We start from the raw sequence: 22,075 nt of genomic DNA, 5'->3' as shown, positions 1-22,075 counted from the left end.
GGTATCTAAAATGTATTAAAAAGTACATATTCAAGTTCACTAAATAATCTATTATTATTATTATTATTATTATTATTATTATTATTATTATTATTATTATTATTATTATTATTACAAGCTAAGCTATAACCCTAGTTGGAAAAGCACGATGCTATAAGCCCAAAGGCTCCAACAGGTAAAAATAGCCCAATGAGGAAAGGAAACAAGGAAATAAACTACAAGAGAAGAATAAACAATCAAAATTAAATACTTCAAGAACAGTAACAACATTAAATTCTGATAGAAAATGTATTGAATATATACTTACTGTTTACTTTAGCATAAACGCCCGGGTATCCCGGGAAAGCACATCTGTATCCCCAGGAAACTATTCCAGCCAAGACGTAATTTCCAGTTCCATTGTCAACCACTAGAGGACCTCCGGAGTCACCCTGGAAACAGTATAGACAGTCTATTATCTATTATTCTACTCACGCTTTACCTCCAAGTCTGTCTTCAGTTTAACTATTCCACATTTTCTTAAAATAATTGTAAAAAAGAAACTTTTATATTTCATGTGAGAACATTGTGCTTTACCTCCAAGTCTGTCTTCAGTTTAACTTATCCACATTTTCTTAAAATAATTGTAAGAAAGAAACTTTTATATTTCATGTGAGAACATTGTGCTTTACCTCCAAGTCTGTCTTCAGTTTAACTATTCCACATTTTCTTAAAATAATTGTAAAAAAGAAACTTTTATATTTCATGTGAGAACATTCTCTACGTAGAATTTACCCTAAATCTTAGTGGGGTTAAGACACGTAAAGTTAAATGAAAAAGTAAGCCGATAGGCAAAGTCCATATACTATTACATATTGCAGTCCAGAAATTATGTTGCTTTGTTTATATATATATATATATATATATATATATATATATATATATATATATATATATATATATATATATATATATGTATATATATATATATATATATATATATATATATATATATATACATATATATATATATATATATATGTATGCATATATTTGTATATATATATATATAAATATATTTATATACATACATATATATATACATATATATATATATATATATATATATATATATGTATATATATATATATATATATATATATATATATATATATATATATATGCATTTATTTATGTATATTTATGTATTTATATTTTTGTGTTTACATATAAATAACAGAATATCTCTCTGACGGCAACTGTACGGTCTCTAACATTGCCATGTGGTCCACTTGAGATAATTTAGTCATCTCAAAGACGTCCAAGACATGATGGAATAAATGTAGGGTTATTCCTCAATGAAAGGCTATAATTATTCCAACTGCATAGTAAAATGTAAATGCTTAAACACAATCATGTAGTGACAGAGACGATATATTAATTAGCTATTATTTCATAGTATTCACATTAATAGATAGTATCTAGAGGAGTCATTAGATGAACTATTTTGAAAGACTAAAACGCACTGTAGACTGTCTTCCAATTTCATTATTTGTGGTAGCCTATTGGAAACGTCTCTACCTTGTGATCTACTGGACGTGGGTTCGAATCCCGCTCAAGCTCGATAGTTTGTTGTAGTGTCTGCAATCTCACAATCCTTGTGAGCTAAGGGAAACCTATAGGTCTACCAGCTGAGTCACCAGCTGCCATTGCCTGACCCTCTCTGGTCCGAGCTTGGATGGAGAGGGGCTTGGTCGATGATCATGTGGATGTACGGTCAGTCTCTGAGGCTTTGTCACTGTCCCTTACCTTTGCCATCCACGAGTGACATAAAAACAATAGTCCTAAACTGAACTATAGTTCATGTTCATCATCTCCTCCTAAGCCTATTGACGCAAAGGGCTTCGGTTAGATTTCGCTAGTCTTCTCTATCTTGAGCTTTTAATTCAATACTTCTCCATTCATCATCTCCTACTTCGCGCTTCATAGTCCTCAGCCATATAGGTCTGGGTCTTCCAACTCTTCTATTGCCTCATGGAGCCCAGCTGAACGTTTTGTGAACTAATCTCTCTTGGGGAGTGCGAAGAGCATGCCCAATCCATCTCCATCTCCATCTATACCTCATCATAATCTCATCCACATATGACACTCGAGTAATCTCTCTTATAGTTTCATTTCTAATGCTGTCCTGCCATTTAGCTCCCAATATTCTTCTGATGGCTTTGTTCTCAAATCTACTTATGATTGTTTCATTGTCATACCATGACTCATGTCCATACAGTAACACCAATCTCACTAAACTGACGTAGTCTGATTTTTATATGTAATTTCAGGCGATTTGATTTCTAAATTTTACTTAACCTAGCCATTGTCTGATTTGCTTTTTTTCAATCTCTCGCCAAACTCTAATTCCACAGACCCTGTATTGGAGATCATAGCTCCTAAATACTTGAATGATTCTACCTCATTAATCCTTTCCCGTTTTAAGATAACGAAATGATTTGGTCTAAAATTAATCATTATTGTTTGTCCATATTCTATATATCAAGGTTTAAAGTAATTAAATTCGTGTTGCTTTAAACCTGCCTCTTGGTAGGCATTTGAATTAACAGAACCCATCATCTGAGTTAATGTCAGTCACATTTAGGCTGTGAGCGATGAACCAATTATTCAAATAAAGAAGAGGAAGAAGATAACACCATATTGCAGGGAAACTCTCAAGTCCAAAAAAGACTGGCATCTTGATCAATCTGCACTTTTAAAAATCTGCCATAATAAAACGGTAAAATCCTGTATTACATATATGCCAGACATTTACAATTTTAAAAACGGATATCTTGACGTTAAAGAGTGATATGACGGTCACCAACCCGTAAAAAGTAATAGTAAAGTAAGGTAAAAATTACGGTCGCCTGTATTTTACTGAAATACTGGTGAGAACAGTATATTTCTACGGAGAATTTCCTATTAGAATTGCAGTTTTTTAACAGTGTGTATATAAAAAAAATCATTCTTTCTTTCATTTTAGACATACCTGGCAAGCATCTTTTCTACCTTGCGGGTATCCACCACAGATCATGTTCTTCGTTATGAAAGTACCGTAATTTTTCATGCAATCGCTTTGGCTCATTATTGGAATTTCGACCGCCCTAAGCACCTCGGACTGCGTCCCACCTGCAAAGTAATCACACAAGAAAGTAAGAAAATTAAATTTCAAGTAATTTTCAAGAAAAGAAATGCCATGAAGGTCCTATCCATCACCCAGATCACAGGAGATTGTAAATATATCCTCTAAAGTGAAGAAAACAAAAGATTATGTAGTAGCCAAGCGCTTTAGATTTACTCGAAATCCTTGAGCAAGTAGAAGTAAGCCTACTTGAAACTTATTAAACTAGCCTGTCTGAAACGGGAATAATAATCTTTGAATGAATTAAATTTCTTTTTTGTTTTAATATTGTTTCCACAATCATAATCCTGATCTGATATTTACCAAATTTAACAAGTCCCCAGCCTGAGACTATGGCCGTTTCCCCTTCGAAAGATCGCCCAGGAGGAGGCAGACACACAGGGGCGATGGCGTTGTGGTATAGCGAGAAGTTTATTGGGTCCGAAAGCTCGAGCAGAGCCAAGTCGTTGTCCAACGGCGGTGTGTTGTGGTTTGGATGAGGGATCACCTAGGCAAGAATAAATTAATCATTATGTTTCTGTATCTAGCCCAAGGGCTCCAACAGAAAAAATAGCCCAGTAATGAAAGGAAACGGACATAGTGTGCCTGAGTGTACTCTAAAGCAAGAGAACTAATGTAGTTTTAAACATAACATGTTGATTGTATTACTCCAAATTTCTTTCGGTTCATACTTGGAGTGAAAATGTCACTAAACTTAAATACATTTTCAATAAATGTGTTCTAAATCTATAAGAATAATTTTATTTATATCCTCTTGCATAATAGGTTCTATGTAAAAGAATATGTTGATGCAATGCATTTAGTTCCTAATATTTTTACTATGCCGCTGAACTTTGAAATCACCGAGTCATATGAATATCAAAACTAACCCCCTTCTTACAAAAGAGATATTTAACATAATACCTCTAAGTTGTCCACTATTTTGGCACGTTTGAAATACTCCTACCAAGATTTATATGCAATTATATAGTACTAAACTTTAGTGTTTAAGAAATAGAAACTCATGGTTACACGGAATGAAAAAAATTATGTAAATAAAGTGTTCGAGTCAAGATACGACTGTGTATTAAATTGTATTACAAATACAACCAATGAATTCATGAAATGTGAAGTAAAGTTCATGCGGAAAGTCAAAGTCCGCAAGTTTTGGAGTAAAATAATTATCTCACGATAATGTATTTGAGACTTCGGAATATGATGTAGGATTAAGTTATCTTTGACAATATTTTCCAAAATGAGTTAAACACAAAACAGGATTATTATTATTATTATTATTATTATTATTATTATTATTATTATTATTATTATTATTATTATTATTATTAACTAAGCTACAACCCTAATTGGAAAAGCAGGATGTTATAAGCCCAATGGCTGCGACAGGGAAAAATATTCTAGCGAGGAAAGGAAATGAGGAAATGAATAAACTATATAAGAAGTAATGCACAATTAAAATAAAATATTTTAAGAACAATAACAACATTAAAACGGATCTTTCATATATAAACTATAAAAAGATACTTATTTCAGCCTGTTTAATATATACGGATAACTGACATTACCAACACCATTTGACTTAATCGTTATTGTAGGAAAATGAAATCTATCTTACCTTAGCGATGCTGACTCTGATAGTTATGCGAGTCTCTGTGGCTTTCCTCCAGTTGTGTTCGCCGAGGAGCAGTTGGTCACCATGGTGCATTCTTATAAGGTGGGAGACGGTGATGATGAGGACAGTGATACAGGGAAATGGAGGATACTTGGACATGAATTGAGAAAGGATTAAACGGTATATAAGGGAAGTAATGCAGATGGAAATGTCATAGACAACAAGAGGAGTAGGCCTACATAAGAACTCAAAGTTATTAATTTTGTCAAGAGCATGAGGCTATTTTGAATAATCAGCAAAGAGCAGGATATCCAGTACACGCTCTATTCAGTCCCCGACTGACTGAAAGAGCCAAAATGAAAGCCAAATAATAGAACTACAGTAATGTGAAAATTAAAATGGAAAACCATATAGGTTCGATGAAGTCCATTCTGAGACCTACATTCTGTAGTGTATGGCCAGAGTTTTCAGTAAAATTGGATTTAGTTACTATATAAGGACAAGGAATCAGACTTTATGCCTTATTTTCATTAAGAATACAATATGAAATCAAATGGAAATGTTATATTTTACGGGAAAAAATTGATAGCATTCAAATATAATTTCATTCGCCTTAAAAGAAGCAAAACAATCTTATAATAGAAAAGGTCTTTTTTATCATTGGTAATTTGCACTTTGGTATTTGTCAATTTTCTTTGCAGTATTGTTTGTGTGATGACATTGCCCGTCCTTGTTTTTATTGCAGTTATAGGCATTACAGACACACAATATGTTACCAGAGTACAATTATGGCCACATCTGTGTCTCAGTTCGATCTTCTTTGAAAAACCAAAATAAAATATCCACACCCCTTCGCCTTCCGGTCGCTTTCATACAAGTAATTAGAATTATATTAAGAAATCGTATGGCATTTGGCATTTACAGTATTGGCCATTTCATTCAACAATCCTAGTAGTTTTTCCCACATAGCTCTATATCTGTCATGAATGTGTATTTATTCTCAATAACTCTAAAGCTGTTATACAACACACCAAAGGAACTGCTTAGGTCTTACTCAAGGGCACAATGAGCAGCTGTGAGGACCCACAAAGAACTGATGATGACGGCTCCGCAAAATGGCGTAATTCCAAAGTAGTCTACTATGGCTACCTGCCATGGGAACTCGTGAACTTTAGTTGGATGACCTCCTACAATGCGCAATGGATTGTTCCTTTGACCACAAGCTGTAGAAAACACAAATAGAGAGTTACTTGATAAGAATTCAAGAGGGTTAGGTAACAGACAGGCGCGAAAAGCTAGCTTTCGCGTATCTTTGGTGGCCTAGGGTGGGATAACTCTCCTAACCTAACCTAACAACTCACTATCCATTGCCTATGTTCGGATAATTAACATACAAAGTAGTGCCTAATAATGTTTTTACAGTACTTGATTTCTATCTCAGTATAAGTTATTCTTAATTAAATTGGTAAGTGTACTGTGACGGGCCGAGAGAAGGTTGTGACTCAAAGGCAGGATGAAAGCTACTGAGTGAGTTTATTGTAGAACACTCTCCTCTATATACAAAATCTCAAAGCAACAAGAATTTTCATGTTCAAAAATTGACACTGTTAAGAGGAGAAAAGCAGACATGATTTTTCAGGTTCTTTTTAGTGCGAGGGGAGAGCGAAGATACAAGCAATATATACACAAAATGAACTATGTACGATGGTGTGACACATGGTTGGTACATGGCTCCCCCTCTAGAAATGACATACTGTACATGATAAATAGGGTGCCCTAAATCTGGAGTGGTAGTAACAAAAACTGCGCCGATTAGCGGCAGTGAGTCGCTGTAGAAGTTGTTGGTTGGGGCGCCAGCGAGTGGTGGATGATGGGTGGCTTTGTTGCCGCTCCGGCTCGTCACGGGGTAGGCGAGTGTGTCCTACGGCATTCATAGGCCTACGGCATTCATAGGCATGTGTGTCCTACGGCATTCGTAGGCGTGTGTGTCCTACGGCATTCATAGGTGTATGTGTCCTACGGCATTCATAGGCCTGTCTTACGGCATACATAGGCGTGTATGTCCTACGGCATTCATAGGCGTGTGTGTCCTACGGCATTCACGTCAGCTTCGGTTGAAGTTGAATAGGTGTCCTCTTCGTCACGAGTGGAGGCGTTGATGGAGGTTTTGAAGGTCATGAAGTGGCCGTCCATAAGGGCGTCGGCTTTGGTCATCAAGTCTTTTAAGGGTAAACTATCGACATCGGGTATGGCAGCGCGTACAGGTTGGGGTAAATGGCTTACCCAAAGGGCACGAAGTAGGTTCACATCACGAGGAGAGCCGTCCGCGGCAGGTTGCAGGCGAGTGATGCTGATCATTTTCCCGAGGGTGAGCGAAGCCCTTTGGTCCCCCAACGGATGCTGAGAGAGCTGAAAAAGCTTTGCTATATGGGCGGCTGGCAACGGTGAGTACTGCTGCAGAAGGTATGCGTTGACGGCGTCATAGTAACGGTGAGAGGCGGGGGGGTGGGGGGAGGTGGGAGGAGTGAGTCGCTCCGGAGTCACCGATGTGACGCGGTAGGAGAAGGTTGTGACTCAAAGGCAGGATGAAAGCTGCTGAGCAAGTTTATTGTAGAACACTCTCCTCTATATACAAAATATCAAAGCAACAAGAAATTTCATGGTCAAAAATAGACACTGTTACAGAGGAGAAAAGCAGACATGATTTTTCAGGTTCTTTTTAGTGCGAGGGGAGAGCGAAGATACAAGCAATACATACACAAAATGAACTATGTACGATCGTGTGACACACGGTTGGTACAGTAAAGTACAAATAGTTTATGATTTCAAATTTCAACTTAAACTACGCGTCCATTGCAGGGGACAAGAGTTCATATTAACCCTACTCTACATATTTGTAATTAGAATTGTTTGACGCTAAATGGCCAGTACTATCATAGATTTATTTTCAGTAACTGAATCAGAAATAGCTCTTAACTTTAAGAAAGAGGACCGTCATGGGAAAATTTCTAAAAAGCAAAATAACTTAATAAAGAATGAAACCTGAAAATATAGATAACACAAAATATATGTTTTCCATCCATAAGCCGAGTTTAACAGTCTAACTTTTTCCTTTAAAACCTCAAGTTTAATAGTCAAACTTTTTATTTCGAAAACTCAATGCTTAACAGTCAAACTTTTTTTCTTGAAAACCTTCAGTTTAAGTCATACTTTTTCTCTTAAAATAGGGGGCATGTTGCGAGCAACAACCCTTGGATTAGCTATATATATATATATATATATATATATATATATATATATATATATATATATATATATATATATATATATATATAACATCATCAGCAGCAGCAACAGTTACTAGTCCACTGCAGAAGAAAGGCATCAGACATCTTCCACTTGCATCTGTTTATGGTCTTTAGATAGGCTTTAGAAGATGATATTCAACATTTGACCATATCCATGTAATTAACCAGCTGGGGGAAAAATCAACAGAGTATGACAAGCCACTATGTATGGAATTTATAGACTATGAGAAAGCTTTTGATTCTATCAAAACATCAGCAGTAATGAAAGCCCTTAAAAAACAAGAAATATAAGAATCTTATGTTAGAACACTTGAAGATACCCATACAGGAAGTACAGCAATCCCAAAACTACATAAAAATAGTGAGAATATTCTAATTGAGAAAGGAATTAGATAGGGAGACCCCATCTCTCATAAATTATTCACAACATTTCTAAAAAAGCTTTTTTAAGAATTTAGATTGGGAAGATGTAGGATTTAATATTAACGGGGAATACCTTAATAACTTAAGATTTGCAGATGACATAGTTGTGTTTAGTGATTCATGGGAGGAATTACAAAAAATAATAGAAAATTTGAATAGATAAAGGAGAAATGTAGGACTGAAAATGAATATGAGTAAAACCAAGATAATGTACAATAAAAATGCATAGAGACAAGAGTTATGGACAAGCCTCTGGAGATTGTTAATGAATATACATACTCAGGACAGACAGGAAGTGTTTCCCCCAGGACACTACAACGAATTAAGAGGATAAGCAAAGGATGGAGAGATTTTGGTAAACAAAATGAGAGTATGAAAGTAAAATGCCATTTTCTCTAAAAAGAAAAGTATTTAATGAGATGGTCCTACTAGTATCAACTTATGCATTTAAAAAACCCAATTGGAGCCTTACTAAAGCCTTAGGACATAAGCTAGTTACAACCCAAGGAACTATGGAAAGAATAATGATGGGATTACCACTAAGAGAGAACAAGGCAACATGGATACGACAGCAAACTAAAGTGGAGGATATTCTAACAACTTGTAATAAAAAGATATGGACATGGACAGGACATATAATGAGAACGACAGACCATAGATGTAGTGTAGGAATAACAGAATGGGTCCCTAGAGATTATAAAAAAAGGAGCAGAGGAAGAAAGAGAAGATGGTATATCGACGAACTACAAAAAGATCACCCCCCCCCACACACACACACACACACACACATATATATATATATATATATATATATATATATATATATATATAATACACACACACACACACACATATATATATATATATATATATATATACTGTATATATATATATATATATATATATATATATATATATATATATATATATATATATATATATATATATATATATATATATATATATATATATATATATATATATATCACACACACACACATATATATATATATATATATATACTGTATATATATCACCCACGAATGGCATTTAATACCGAATTCTATCTTGGGAATATATATCCACTTGGAATTCATTTTATGGTAACAGCTTCTGGCCGGGTGGGGATTCGAACCACCACCTGTACGGCTGGAAACAATGCTGGCAGGGACCCTACCGACTGAGCTATCAAGAGAGACTAGTCTCTCTTGATAGCTCAGTCGGTAGGGTCCCTGCCAGCATTGTTTCCAGCCGTACAGGTGGTGGTGTCTCTCTTGATAGCTCAGTCGGTAGGGTCCCTGCCAGCATTGTTTCCAGCCGTACAGGTGGTGGTTCGAATCCCCACCCGGCCAGAAGCTGTTACCATAAAATGAATTCCAAGTGGATATATATTCCCAAGATAGAATTCGGTATTAAATGCCATTCGTGGGTGATATTTACATATATATATATATATATATATATATATATATATATAGGATATATATATATATATATATATATATATATATATATATATATGTATATATATATATATATATATATATATATATATATATATATATATATATATATATATATATACACACACACAAAATAAAACGTCTTAAATTCAAACCAATGTTATTGAATGATACATAAGTTATAGTGTTTTAAAATAAAACGTGTAAAAACAAAATTTTCTTGAGCAAACACGTGGAATTTTTCAGACAACTATTAATTCTTAAGAAAATACAGGAAGTATATATTTCGACATTTATAATAATAAACTACAAGAAATTATTATTTTAGTAATTTATAACTATGTGATAATAATATTATCCCAGATACTTCAGAAGATCTAAAGTTATACTTCACTCAACTTTTCAAGTTCACTGGAATATTGGAACAGTCATGAGTCTTGAGTTGACAACAACTTGACACAAGTATTAGTGTTTAAAGCAATGGTCATAATGGTCATTTGAAGTGTTAGATTGTAACCAACGTCTGTGTTGATTCTTCTTTGAGGTGGTTATCTTATATCACAAAATGTGCCATTTTTACTCTGATAATCTGCTGAGTAAAGCAAAACATGGCCTATTCACTTCTTCGAATTATTTACCAAGGTATGTAGGCTATGCTTATCAGAATCTGCTAGATTATCGCATTTCATTTGTTGCTGTCGGTGAAGGCAAGAGTCTAACAAGGTTTTCATTATAGCTAAGGTATTTGTAACAATTCAATTCCTCCGTACATCACATCGCCTTGGTTTCAATCATAGCTCGTGATAGATCCATTACTGCTAAACTTTAGTCGGTATAGCAAAAAAATAAATAAAATAAAGTAAAAAATAAAAACCTGCAAGGATATCATTGGTAACAGGCCGCATTGTTGCCCTCTTAAAAATCGAGCTATACAAAACATTGTGTTTTTTGGGCTCAAGCCATGGCGTCCTGATAGAAGGTTCCTTTTTGGTAGCTTCCTTGGGTAAATAACTACTAAGATATTCCCAGAGAATTTAACCACAGGTTATCACAGAATTCTAACTTCTGGAGCGAGTATCCTAAAGGTTTCCCTTTTAAGACATCGTATATCAACAGGGGACGCATGTATTAACGCGCCACATAGCTATCTACACGCCAAACAGAGTTAACACTTCGGTGTGTAAGGGCGGAGAATAGCTGGGAGCCGTTCCACAGCTAATTTCGTCCGTGGCTACTTTTGGTACTCGAGACGTAAACAAACGGGCGCCATTGCTAAATGACGTCACGTCCGTCCTCATCCTTCTGCTAGTAGCTCGCCTATCTTGGACGGATTTTCCCTACGCTCTTTTTATCTCACTGCATCTTCGTCATGTCGCTACCTTCGGCCTCGCCTTCTTCTGGAAAGTTGAGTACAAGGTTCCAGGGTAAAGTTTTAGATTCAACCAAATTAGGAAATGTATTATATTAATATATTTTCCTAGTAAAGCACGTGATAACAAAAAACTTTCTCTCAATACATTATTGACGCTGATGTCTACTTACAGAGATAATTATTTCAGTTAATGTAGGTCTGCATTTTATTTCTAAGTGTTCTGTATACCTTTACGCTGCCACGGGACCTAGCTCTTGTTCGTTTGTATGTCTGTTTTCATCTTACTTAGCTCCGCCCCATTGCGTAATGTGACAATATTTACTTGAATGCGCATTTGCTCCTCCCACTAATGTCGCTCCTCCAATCTAAATACTACTGGGTTCTTTTCAAGGGTTATTATTGGACGATTCATTGGTCTCTCAGTCTTGTTTCAAGGATCTGTTTTTCGTGCAATATAACATTGTAAACGATAGTATTTTGTTTTTTTCCCTATTTCATTATGGGAGAAACCCGTGATTGTCGTTTGTTTTCGGTTTTCAAAAGTTCCGGTTTCTATATTTTCATCACACGTCACTTAACTGTCATGGATCCTCCGGTACGGTTGTGTGAAATATGTTGTTATTCCTATTTTGATGTGATCGGCCGATTTCATGGGAATTATAATGGAACTCCTGAAGTAGTGAATCGTTTTCTAAGGGAGCATTCCGTATTACCTTTAAGTGTCCAGTGTGGTAAATGTGATTCGCCTTTACATTTTCGTGAGGATAGACATGTGTGGTATTGTACCAAATCTGAACGTATTCCAGTACTTGATGATTCAGAAGAGGGTCAACCACAACCTTCCACATCTTCATCGTCATCTTCCGTTTAAGGTAAGAAGTGATTTAACAAAATATATATATTCAAATTTACCCCTGGTTAAAGGGGGGGTCGCAGGGGGGGCGAAGCCCCCCCCCGGTAGGGGTACAGGGCCCCTAGGTTAGGTTAGGTGGGTTTGTTAGGTTCTGTGGTGCCCTGAAAATTACTGTGGCCTTAAGGGGGGGTCGCAGGGGTGGGCGAAGCCCCCCCCCGGTAGGGGTACAGGGCCCCTAGGTTAGGTTAGGTGGGTTTGTTAGGTTCTGTGGTGCCTTGAAAATTACTGTGGCCATAAGGGGGGGTCGCAGGGGGGGCGAAGCCCCCCCCGGTAGGGGTACAGGGCCCCTAGGTTAGGTTAGGTGGGTTTGTTAGGTTCTGTGGTGCCTTGAAAATTACTGTGGCCATAAGGGGGGGTCGCAGGGGGGGCGAAGCCCCCCCCGGTAGGGGTACAGGGCCCCTAGGTTAGGTTAGGTGGGTTTGTTAGGTTCTGTGGTGCCCTGAAAATTACTGTGGCCTTAAGGGGGGGTCGCAGGGGGGGCGAAGCCCCCCCCGGTAGGGGTACAGGGCCCCTAGGTTAGGTTAGGTGGGTTTGTTAGGTTCTGTGGTGCCTTGAAAATTACTGTGGCCATAAGGGGGGGGTCGCAGGGGGGGCGAAGCCCCCCCCCGGTAGGGGTACAGGGCCCCTAGGTTAGGTTAGGTGGGTTTGTTAGGTTCTGTGGTGCCTTGAAAATTACTGTGGCCATAAGGGGGGGGTCGCAGGGGGGGCGAAGCCCCCCCCCGGTAGGGGTACAGGGCCCCTAGGTTAGGTTAGGTGGGTTTGTTAGGTTCTGTGGTGCCCTGAAAATTACTGTGGCCTTAAGGGGGGGTCGCAGGGGGGGCGAAGCCCCCCCCGGTAGGGGTACAGGGCCCCTAGGTTAGGTTAGGTGGGTTTGTTAGGTTCTGTGGTGCCCTGAAAATTACTGTGGCTTTAAGGGGGGGTCGCTGGGGGGCCCTACCCCCCTCCCCCCGGTAGGCCTAGTTAGGGGTATGGGGGAGGGGTGCTGGAACATTAATTATTCATTTATTGCAAATATCATTCAATGCCCCAACACCCTCCCCCCCCTTCCCCCACCCAAAACCCCGGTTCCCAAAGGGTGTCCCCCATAATTGGTGGGATGAACTAGGGTATACATAGTAAATCTCTAAATCGGTTGGTTTGCAGTCAAAATAAACGTTAAATTCATTGAAACCACACTATTTCTGATGCAACAAATATATTTTTATTGCATTTTTCCAAATTTGGCTGAAACTAAAAATTTACCGGTTCCAGTATTGTTTAGTTAAGCTCTGACCGTAAAGTAAATTTTACTTTTCGAGATATTTGATGTTTTGTGGCAGAGCTGTGCCTCAACCGGACCCGCCATTTTATGGCGTCGTTGTTGTTCTGCATGCCTTATTTAGTTAGCCTCAACAACGCTTCCGGCCTTATTAACTAATCGATACTATTAGTTTATTTAGTCTTCATAGCTAGGAACTTTTATATCGTGTTTTGACGCTTTTTTATCGGTCATCGATTGACCCCATACCAGTTGGCTACTATAGCCCCCAGGCCAGAGCGCCTATATCAGTGTTCATGCATGATATTTATCAGTGATCCTAGGCTTATTTATGAAGATAGTGGCATTATTTTACAATACTATTGACTGTGATGCAAGTGTTTTCGCCTTCAGGGACCATATAGGGGACAGGTTAGATAGTGTGTCTTTCTAACCTAACCTACATGTAGGACCCCTATATGCTTCCTTCATCCCCTGCCTTAGGGCATCCCCTCTGTGTAGCCTTGCTCCCCCTACCACGTAAGGGGATCAAGCTCATATCAGAGTATATTATCGCCTCTCTGTCCTCCCTAAGGGAATGATCCCCCCTTAGGGTTGCGTCCGAGAGTGAGGAACGGCTAGTCCTTCCTCTATTGCTAGGGCTAGGTCTCCGACTTTTCCTGCAATAGCGATATGTCTTCCATCCTTCCTAGTTCAGGACGTACATCCCTGCTCTTGGTTAGGTTTTGGAAGGGTTAGTTCTGTTCCTTGCTGAAACTATACCCATGCACCGTTTTCAGTCAAGCTGCCTTACCTTAGGCTAGGGAGTGTCCTCCCTTCCTCAGTGGCCGCTCTGGTACAGAACCCCCTCCATGGAAGACCCTTCTCTTCTCCCCTCCCCACCTATCTCTTGTATGGCCTAGCGTATACTTAAGTTAGTCTATACCCATCTGTCCCCTGTCCTACAACTCCTCCTTAGGGTGGAGTGATAGGGCTACCTTGAGCTTCTGTGTGCAGTCTGCTCTGGTACATATACCCTTCATAGTGTCCTATGGGGTTAGCCACTGGATGTGTTCTGTATGCAGGGATTTCCCCCCCCCGCTCTTGGGTGTCCCCTAGCCCTCCCTTGGGCTACCTTAGCTCCCGGTCCTCTGCGGCCCCTGCTTCTGGGTGATAGAGTCAGCCTCTATCATGGGTACACCCACTCAGGCGGGATGTCTGGGGGTCCGTGGCCGGACCCCTACATCCCTCCTTCTGTCTCTTTCACTATCCGGGTGCCGGTCCCTTGCCGCCTCCACTGTCGGTGATACCCACCTCCTACCTTGGTGACTCATCCCTTATCCTCTCGGCCGCCAGTCCTCCGTGTGCCGGGGGACTGCCGCCTGCCGCCGGCTTCTAGCCGATGGCTCTCCCTCCTTCCTCATAGCTTGGTCGTCCGCCCGCCGGCCGGCCCCCGGAGTGCCGGCATCCACTGCCGGCAGTCCGGTTCTGCTATAACCATCCTTGTTCTTGTCACCAAGCCGGCAACCTCCGGCTGCCAGAGCCGCCGCTCCCTCCGCCGGCGGCCGCCACCCTGGTATTACTCTTGACTTCTATATTGTCTGTCCTAATGCCAGAAACTCTGCTGGAGCGGCCTCCGGCGTGTCGGCGGTCTGCCGGAACCTTCCGGAGGCGTCAAGGCGACTTGCACCCCCTTCTACTAGCTATCATCTGATATTGATAGCCCTACACTGCAACCAGATGGCTTGTTTACGTAAATGGATCAGTATCTTATTACTGTTCTATTGGTAATCATGCTGTCTTCTTGCATTTCACAGATTTCCAGCATGCTGCGTGTATCTTAGCGTGGCTGGTTGCCGGAAGCCGTTACCCTATGGGATCTTGTAGTCCCCTAATTTGGAACTGAGTGGCCTCAGTCCCAACCTTATATCCTTGACAATTCCCATAGAATTCTATCTGCCCTACGGACTTCTACTTGAATTATATCCTGTGCCTTCGGTCACTTCGGATTGTCCAAGGATGAAGGTTACGGTAACCAGCCGGGCGAGATGCACGGAGTATGTTCCTATCCTATCTCAACCCTTCCTCTGTGCATCACACCCTTTATCAAGTTAAAATTAATGATTAATATTAACTTAGTTTAAGAGTCATTCTTATGACCCCCCCATACTCATTTTCTCTTTCTTTTACAGGAGGAGCAGATGAAGTATGATTACGACTTCTGCGCTGTGAAACGCCCGCACTTCTACGGGCATACGGCGTGTAGGACTCACGCCCCTTGTGCCAACAAGAAAGGGGATTTGAAGTTCTGGGACCCGCAGAACTGTATGGTCTGCCAGGATCGCCTAGTCGATGCCTTTCATAATCCTCCCTCAGTGGAGGTCAGGGACACTTCTCGGGATAAGCTACGCAAGTGGGTGCGTGGCTTCCAGAAGAATGCCACTGGACCATACCTGGCCACTGAAGAACTGAGGTCCCTTCTGTTCCCCAAGGCCTCCCCCGATTCTGTGGTGCCCAAAGAATTGATCCCCACTGTCCAGATTACGGTGGAACCAGACGTAGTCATGGCCCAGTCCATGCACGAGTGCCACCTGGATTCCGAGAACGACGAACATATGTCGGATATTTCGTAGGGCACGGAGAAGACCCTTATGGCCCAAGGTGCGGAAGATGAAGAGGACCAGGTGGAATACACCGAGTCGGAGCAAGAGGTCGCTCCTCCTTCCATCACCGCCCCTACTCCTACACCGACGGAAGTGTCTCTCCCGTCTACCTCCGCTACCCCGGAACCCATTCCATCCGCCCAAGAGATGTTCCGGATGATCAAAGCCATTATGGACGACAGGCTGAAAGAAACTCATGAGTTCATCAGGTCCATGAAGGGGTCCAAAGAACCGAAGAAGATCTCGGTTAAGGATCTCCCTGCATGCTCACATGCCAACCCCTGGAGGTATGCCGAGCATATGGTTATCGCGACCGGCAGGATCTTTGTCAGCGATAAGATCGGCACGGTCCCCCTGGAAGATGTGGAGTTCTTCCCAAACTTTGAGGCTTACCCGGACTGTTACGTCCGGCTTCGTTCTGAACTTGCCTCTAAAGAAGAGACCAAACCCAAGGAGGAGATAGTGTTCGATCTCTCGAAGGCCCAGGCTATGCTAGCCACCGCATTTAAAAGTAGGGGTTTTACCTGCTCTAAGCTTCCGGCCCTGAGCAAGAAGCACCCTACTTACGTCGCACCCGACGATGCAGTCCTTCCCTTCATGGAAAAGGCCTTCGCTGCGTGCCTCAAGGCTGTGGAAGAAGGAAAACCCTGCCCTGCACTGGAGGAGTGCAGACCCTTCTCCATAGTAACTCCCCCCGACGCTCGACACTGGAAGGATATCCAGCATACTTTCGTGGTGGGAAAGCTAGATCCTGACGTAGCCGGACGTCAGTTTAACGAAGACCTCCCGAAACTCAACGACCACCTCCTTCGTCGGGAACAAGATACGAAGGAGAGGCTTGCAGCATCCATGTCCCACCAGGTCCAACTTGACATCATGGCTTGTGACACCAGAGTCCCAGACCACTACATGGTACTCGCCAAATCCCACATGGCAACCCTGGTGAAGGATTTGTATCACTTCATGAAGGCTCGGAGAGCCTGTCGAGAATTCGTGTTCTCAGGTGCCACTGTGAAACACGAACCCCGGAGGCTGATTTCCTCCAACATCTGGGGTAAGCACCTCTTTCCCTCTGACCTCGTGAAAGAGATCACCGACAAGGCCGCCACGGAGAACAGGAACCTTCTCCACAAGTGGGGCATGTCAAAGAAGAGGAAATCCTCCCAGGACGACGGACCTCAACCTAAGAGGAAATCCTCCAAGCAGAAACCCCAGCAACGTCAACAGAGACGGCAGTTTCCGGGACCCGCTACTCCCCAAGTGGCAGCTCAGCCACAGCAGACCTTTCAGCTGGTCACCCAACCGGTCTTGTCACAGTCACCAGTTTTCACCCCTGCTTTCGAGCAACAGACGACTACCTTTCGTCCCAAAGGTAGAGGCTCAAGCAGAGGTGCAGGCAGAGACGCGTCTCGCCGTCCCTCCAGAGGCAGAGGAGGAAGGGGAGCTAGCGGCCGAGGCAGTAAGCCCTCGGGACACCAGAAGCAATGAAGTGCTTCCGGTGGGAGGAAGACTCCGCCAATTCCAGGATCGTTGGACCTTCGATCCCTGGGCACACAGCATCGTCAAGAAGGGTCTAGGCTGGAGTTGGACTCAACCACCCCCAACCTTCCAGCAATTCTTCCAACAATCAACCCCCCTTCTGGAAGAATATGTCCTAGATCTCTTGAACAAGAAGGTGATAAGGAAGGTAAAGTCCACCAGGTTCCAAGGGATACTGTTTTGTGTCCCCAAGAAAGACTCCGACAAACTCAGAGTCATTCTGGACTTATCCCCCCTCAACAAGTTCATAGCGAACGACAAGTTCAAGATGCTGACTCTTCAACAGATAAGGACCCTTCTGCCTCGAGGTTCTTACACGGTCTCCATAGACCTGGCGGATGCCTACTGGCATGTTCCAATGAACCATCACGCTTCCTCCTACCTAGGATTTCGACTCCAAAGGAAAAGCTACGCCTTCAGGGCCATGCCCTTCGGCCTCAGTGTGGCCCCTCGGATCTTCACAAAGCTGGCGGACGCCATAGTACAACAGCTCCGCCTCCGAGACGTCCAGGTGATGGCCTACCTCGACGATTGGCTAGTCTGGGCTCCATCGCCCGAGGATTGTTTAAAATCCTGCAGCAAAGTCACCCAGTACCTAGAACACCTGGGATTCAAGATAAACGTGAAGAAATCTCGCCTCTCTCCAGCTCAGAAGTTCCAATGGTTAGGAATCCAATGGAACCTTCAGTCACACCGCCTTTCCATCCCCCAGAAGAAAAGGAAGGAAATAGCAGGGTCTGTCAAGCGACTACTGAAATCCAAGCGGATCTCAAGACGCCAGCAGGAACGAGTTCTAGGCTCTCTACAGTTCGCCTCAGTAACAAACCCGGTGCTTCGTGCACAGCTAAAGGATGCCGCGGGAGTCTGGAGACGTTCTGCATCCATCGCTCGAAGAGACCTCAAGAGACGGCTCCCAAACAGACTTCGACTTCTCCTCAAGCCGTGGTCGGAAGCAAAGGCCCTGAAAAGGTCCATTCCTCTCCAACACCCACCTCCATCACTCAACATCCACACGGACGCTTCGCTGGAGGGTTGGGGAGGTCACTCCCACCAAAAACAGGCTCAAGGCACATGGTCTCCCCTGTTCAAGACGTTTCACATCAACATCTTGGAGGCCATGGCGGTCCTTCTAACTCTGAAGAAACTCTCCCCGCCTCCCTCGATCCATATTCGTCTAACCCTAGACAACTCGGTGGTAGTTCGATGTCTCAATCGCCAAGGCTCAAGATCGCCCCAGATAAATCAGGTGCTTCTGACAATCTTCCGTCTGGCAGAGAAGAAGAAATGGCACCTGTCTGCAGTTCACCTACAAGGATTCCGCAACGTGACAGCGGACGCTCTATCTCGGACAAGCCCGATAGAGTCGGAATGGTCTCTAGACGCAAGATCATTCTCCTTCATCTCTCACCAAGTCCCAGAACTTCAGATCGATCTCTTCGCAACGAGCGACAACAATCAACTTCCTCGGTATGTGGCCCCGTACGAGGACCCCAAGGCAGAAGCAGTGGATGCCATGTCACTGGACTGGAACAGATGGTCCAAGATCTACCTGTTCCCTCCCACCAACCTTCTGCTGAAAGTCCTCTCCAAGCTGAGAACCTTCAAAGGGACAGCGGCCCTAGTGGCTCCCAAGTGGCCCCGGAGCAACTGGTACCCCCTGGTCCTGGAGCTGCAGCCCAAGCTGATCCCTCTCCCGGGCCCAGTTCTCTCCCAACAAGTACAGAAGTCGACTGTCTTCGCTTCATCATCGAAAATCAAGGACCTTCATCTCATGATTTTCTCTCCCTAGCCGCAAAAAAGAGGTTTGGGATCTCGAAGAAAAGTCTAGACTTCCTCGAGGAATACAAGACCGAATCCACAAGACGGCAATACGAATCATCTTGGAGAAAATGGGTCTCTTTCGTCAAGGCAAAAAATCCTAAGGAAATCACCATTGATTTCTGCATGTCCTTCTTCATTCACCTTCATGGACAGGGATTAGCAGCCAATACGATCTCGACTTGCAAATCGGCCTTGACTAGACCACTGTTGTATGCCTTCCAAATTGATCTGTCCAGCGACATCTTCAATAAACTGCCGAAAGCATGCGCTCGTCTACGCCCAGCACCCCCACCGAAACCGATCTCCTGGTCATTGGACAAGGTGCTCCATTTCGCCTCCAACTTGGATAATGATTCATGCCCTCTCAAGGATCTGACTCAGAAAGTTATATTTCTCTTTGCTCTTGCTTCAGGAGCCCGAGTCAGCGAAATAGTGGCATTGTCAAGAGAAGAGGGTCACATCCTGTTTACTGATTCAGGAGACATTACCCTCTCCCCGGATCCGACGTTTCTCGCCAAAAACGAATTACCCACCAAAAGATGGGGCCCCTGGAGAATATGCCCCCTGAAGGAAGATGCCTCTCTATGCCCAGTAGAGAGCCTCAAGGTCTATCTTCGCAGAACTTCGAACTTTGGTGGAGGCCAACTCTTCAAAGGAGAAACATCGGGCAGCGACCTGTCACTGAAACAACTAAGAGCGAAAATCACCTACTTCATTCGCAGAGCGGATCCTGACAGTACACCCGCCGGTCACGATCCTAGAAAAGTTGCATCGTCTCTGAATTTCTTTCAGAGTATGGACTTCGAAAGCCTTAAAAGCTTCACAGGCTGGAAGTCCTCGCGTGTTTTCTTCAAACATTATGCGAAACAAGTGCACGAAGTCAAACATTTTGTGGTAGCCGCAGGTAGTGTTATGAAACCTGCACCTAACTCTGCATAGAACAGCGAGTTATTTGGGACTCTAACTCTTCGGGTGCCTATGTTGACCATCGAACGATACGTAGTGATGTCGAAAACACTTAGTGCTTTCTTATAACTGTTCTTATCCCAGGTGAAATGTCATAGTCGTCACACAAGTGCCGCATGCCTAGAGCATGATGTGTTTTAATTAAAGACTGATGTTCCTCGAGAACGAGTGCCTACTAATAAATTTGAAATTCCCTTTCAGATTCAAGAGCAAGTCTTTATTACTATGTACATTATAATTTACTGTAAATTAAATTTACTTATTACTGCAATTCATTTATTTTTCTGCAATTGTGAAATAAAATTCTTATTTTATTACTTGTGCGTCTCAATCCGCTCCTACTTATACTATGAAATACATGCCTGTCATCGTTTTATTATCCCTTCCCTATGGTTCATGGAGATACTAAGGTCCTAACCCTTATTATATATTCACCTTCGCAATGTAATATTCCAATACGAATACTTACTCTTCATACCCTAGAGACGAAACTCTCCTTCTCGACACACAGTGTCCAACCACCACTTGTCTGCCTTCGAGAATGTTCCGATACGAATGCCAACCATTCAGTCTCGTCTCCAAGTTCTTCAGGTTCTTCTAGCAAGGTGAATAGCCCTTCGATAACCACTTTGATCTCGGCATGGCCCGTGGGAACTTCACTGCCAAGGGGGGAAGGAAGATTCTTCCCTACGGTTCTTTTATTAAGATTACTATGCTACATTGTTCAAAGCCCTTGGCACTTTCCTAATAGGGGAAAATCTACCACGATACATTGATTCTCTGGTATTCTTCCATCAGGACGCCATGGCTTGAGCCCAAAAAACGGATTTTGAGCGAAGCGAAAAATCTATTTTTGGGTGAGATAGCCATGGCGTCCTGATGGACCCTCCCTGCTACTTCGTCCAGTTTTTTAGGTCCCACCCTGCTCTGCTGTATCATGGTGATCGGCAAGCAACTGGCTTCAGGATGAGGACGGACGTGACGTCATTTAGCAATGGCGCCCGTTTGTTTACGTCTCGAGTACCAAAAGTAGCCACGGACGAAATTAGCTGTGGAACGGCTCCCAGCTATTCTCCGCCCTTACACACCGAAGTGTTAACTCTGTTCGGCGTGTAGATAGCTATGTGGCGCGTTAATACATGCGTCCCCTGTTGATATACGATGTCTTAAAAGGGAAACCTTTAGGATACTCGCTCCAGAAGTTAGAATTCTGTGATAACCTGTGGTTAAATTCTCTGGGAATATCTTAGTAGTTATTTACCCAAGGAAGCTACCAAAAAGGAACCTTCCATCAGGACGCCATGGCTATCTCACCCAAAAATAGATTTTTCGCTTCGCTCAAAATCCGTTTTGGTGATGATTAGATGTCCTGTCGTGCTTTCTAACCCCAAAGTAATTTTTTTTTTTAAAAGCCGGTAATCTAAGATAATGTAAACAATTATTTAGTTTATACAATTTCCCGTTTCTAGTTGACTGGAGAACAAAGGTGGCGACCTTGGTCTGATCACTCACAGCAAACCAACCTAGTATAGGTGGCCCCAGGTAAATTTAGAGAAAACACAGGGCTACATTTTTAAGAAAAAAAAAACTTTGAT

The 22,075-nt window shown here is 42.2% G+C and overlaps 1 protein-coding gene across 1 annotated transcript in view; it reads right to left on the bottom strand.

Annotated features, from left to right (window-relative positions):
• The window catches only part of LOC137615788 (transmembrane protease serine 9-like), a 152,963-nt gene that overhangs the window by 1,106 nt on the left and 129,782 nt on the right, over positions 1 to 22,075 (bottom strand). Inside the window, exons 13-17 of the mRNA XM_068345484.1 lie at positions 5,830 to 5,998; positions 4,779 to 4,869; positions 3,470 to 3,653; positions 3,014 to 3,153; positions 308 to 431 (exon numbers count right to left, since the gene is read on the bottom strand). Of these exons, the coding sequence (XP_068201585.1) occupies positions 308 to 431; positions 3,014 to 3,153; positions 3,470 to 3,653; positions 4,779 to 4,869; positions 5,830 to 5,998 (708 nt within the window). The remainder of the gene's footprint in view (positions 1 to 307; positions 432 to 3,013; positions 3,154 to 3,469; positions 3,654 to 4,778; positions 4,870 to 5,829; positions 5,999 to 22,075) is intronic.

This window comes from Palaemon carinicauda, chromosome 22 (genome assembly GCF_036898095.1).
Source record: "Palaemon carinicauda isolate YSFRI2023 chromosome 22, ASM3689809v2, whole genome shotgun sequence".
In the NCBI taxonomy this organism is placed as follows: Eukaryota; Metazoa; Arthropoda; class Malacostraca; order Decapoda; family Palaemonidae; genus Palaemon; species Palaemon carinicauda.
This window is presented reverse-complemented; position numbering and strand designations above follow the sequence as displayed.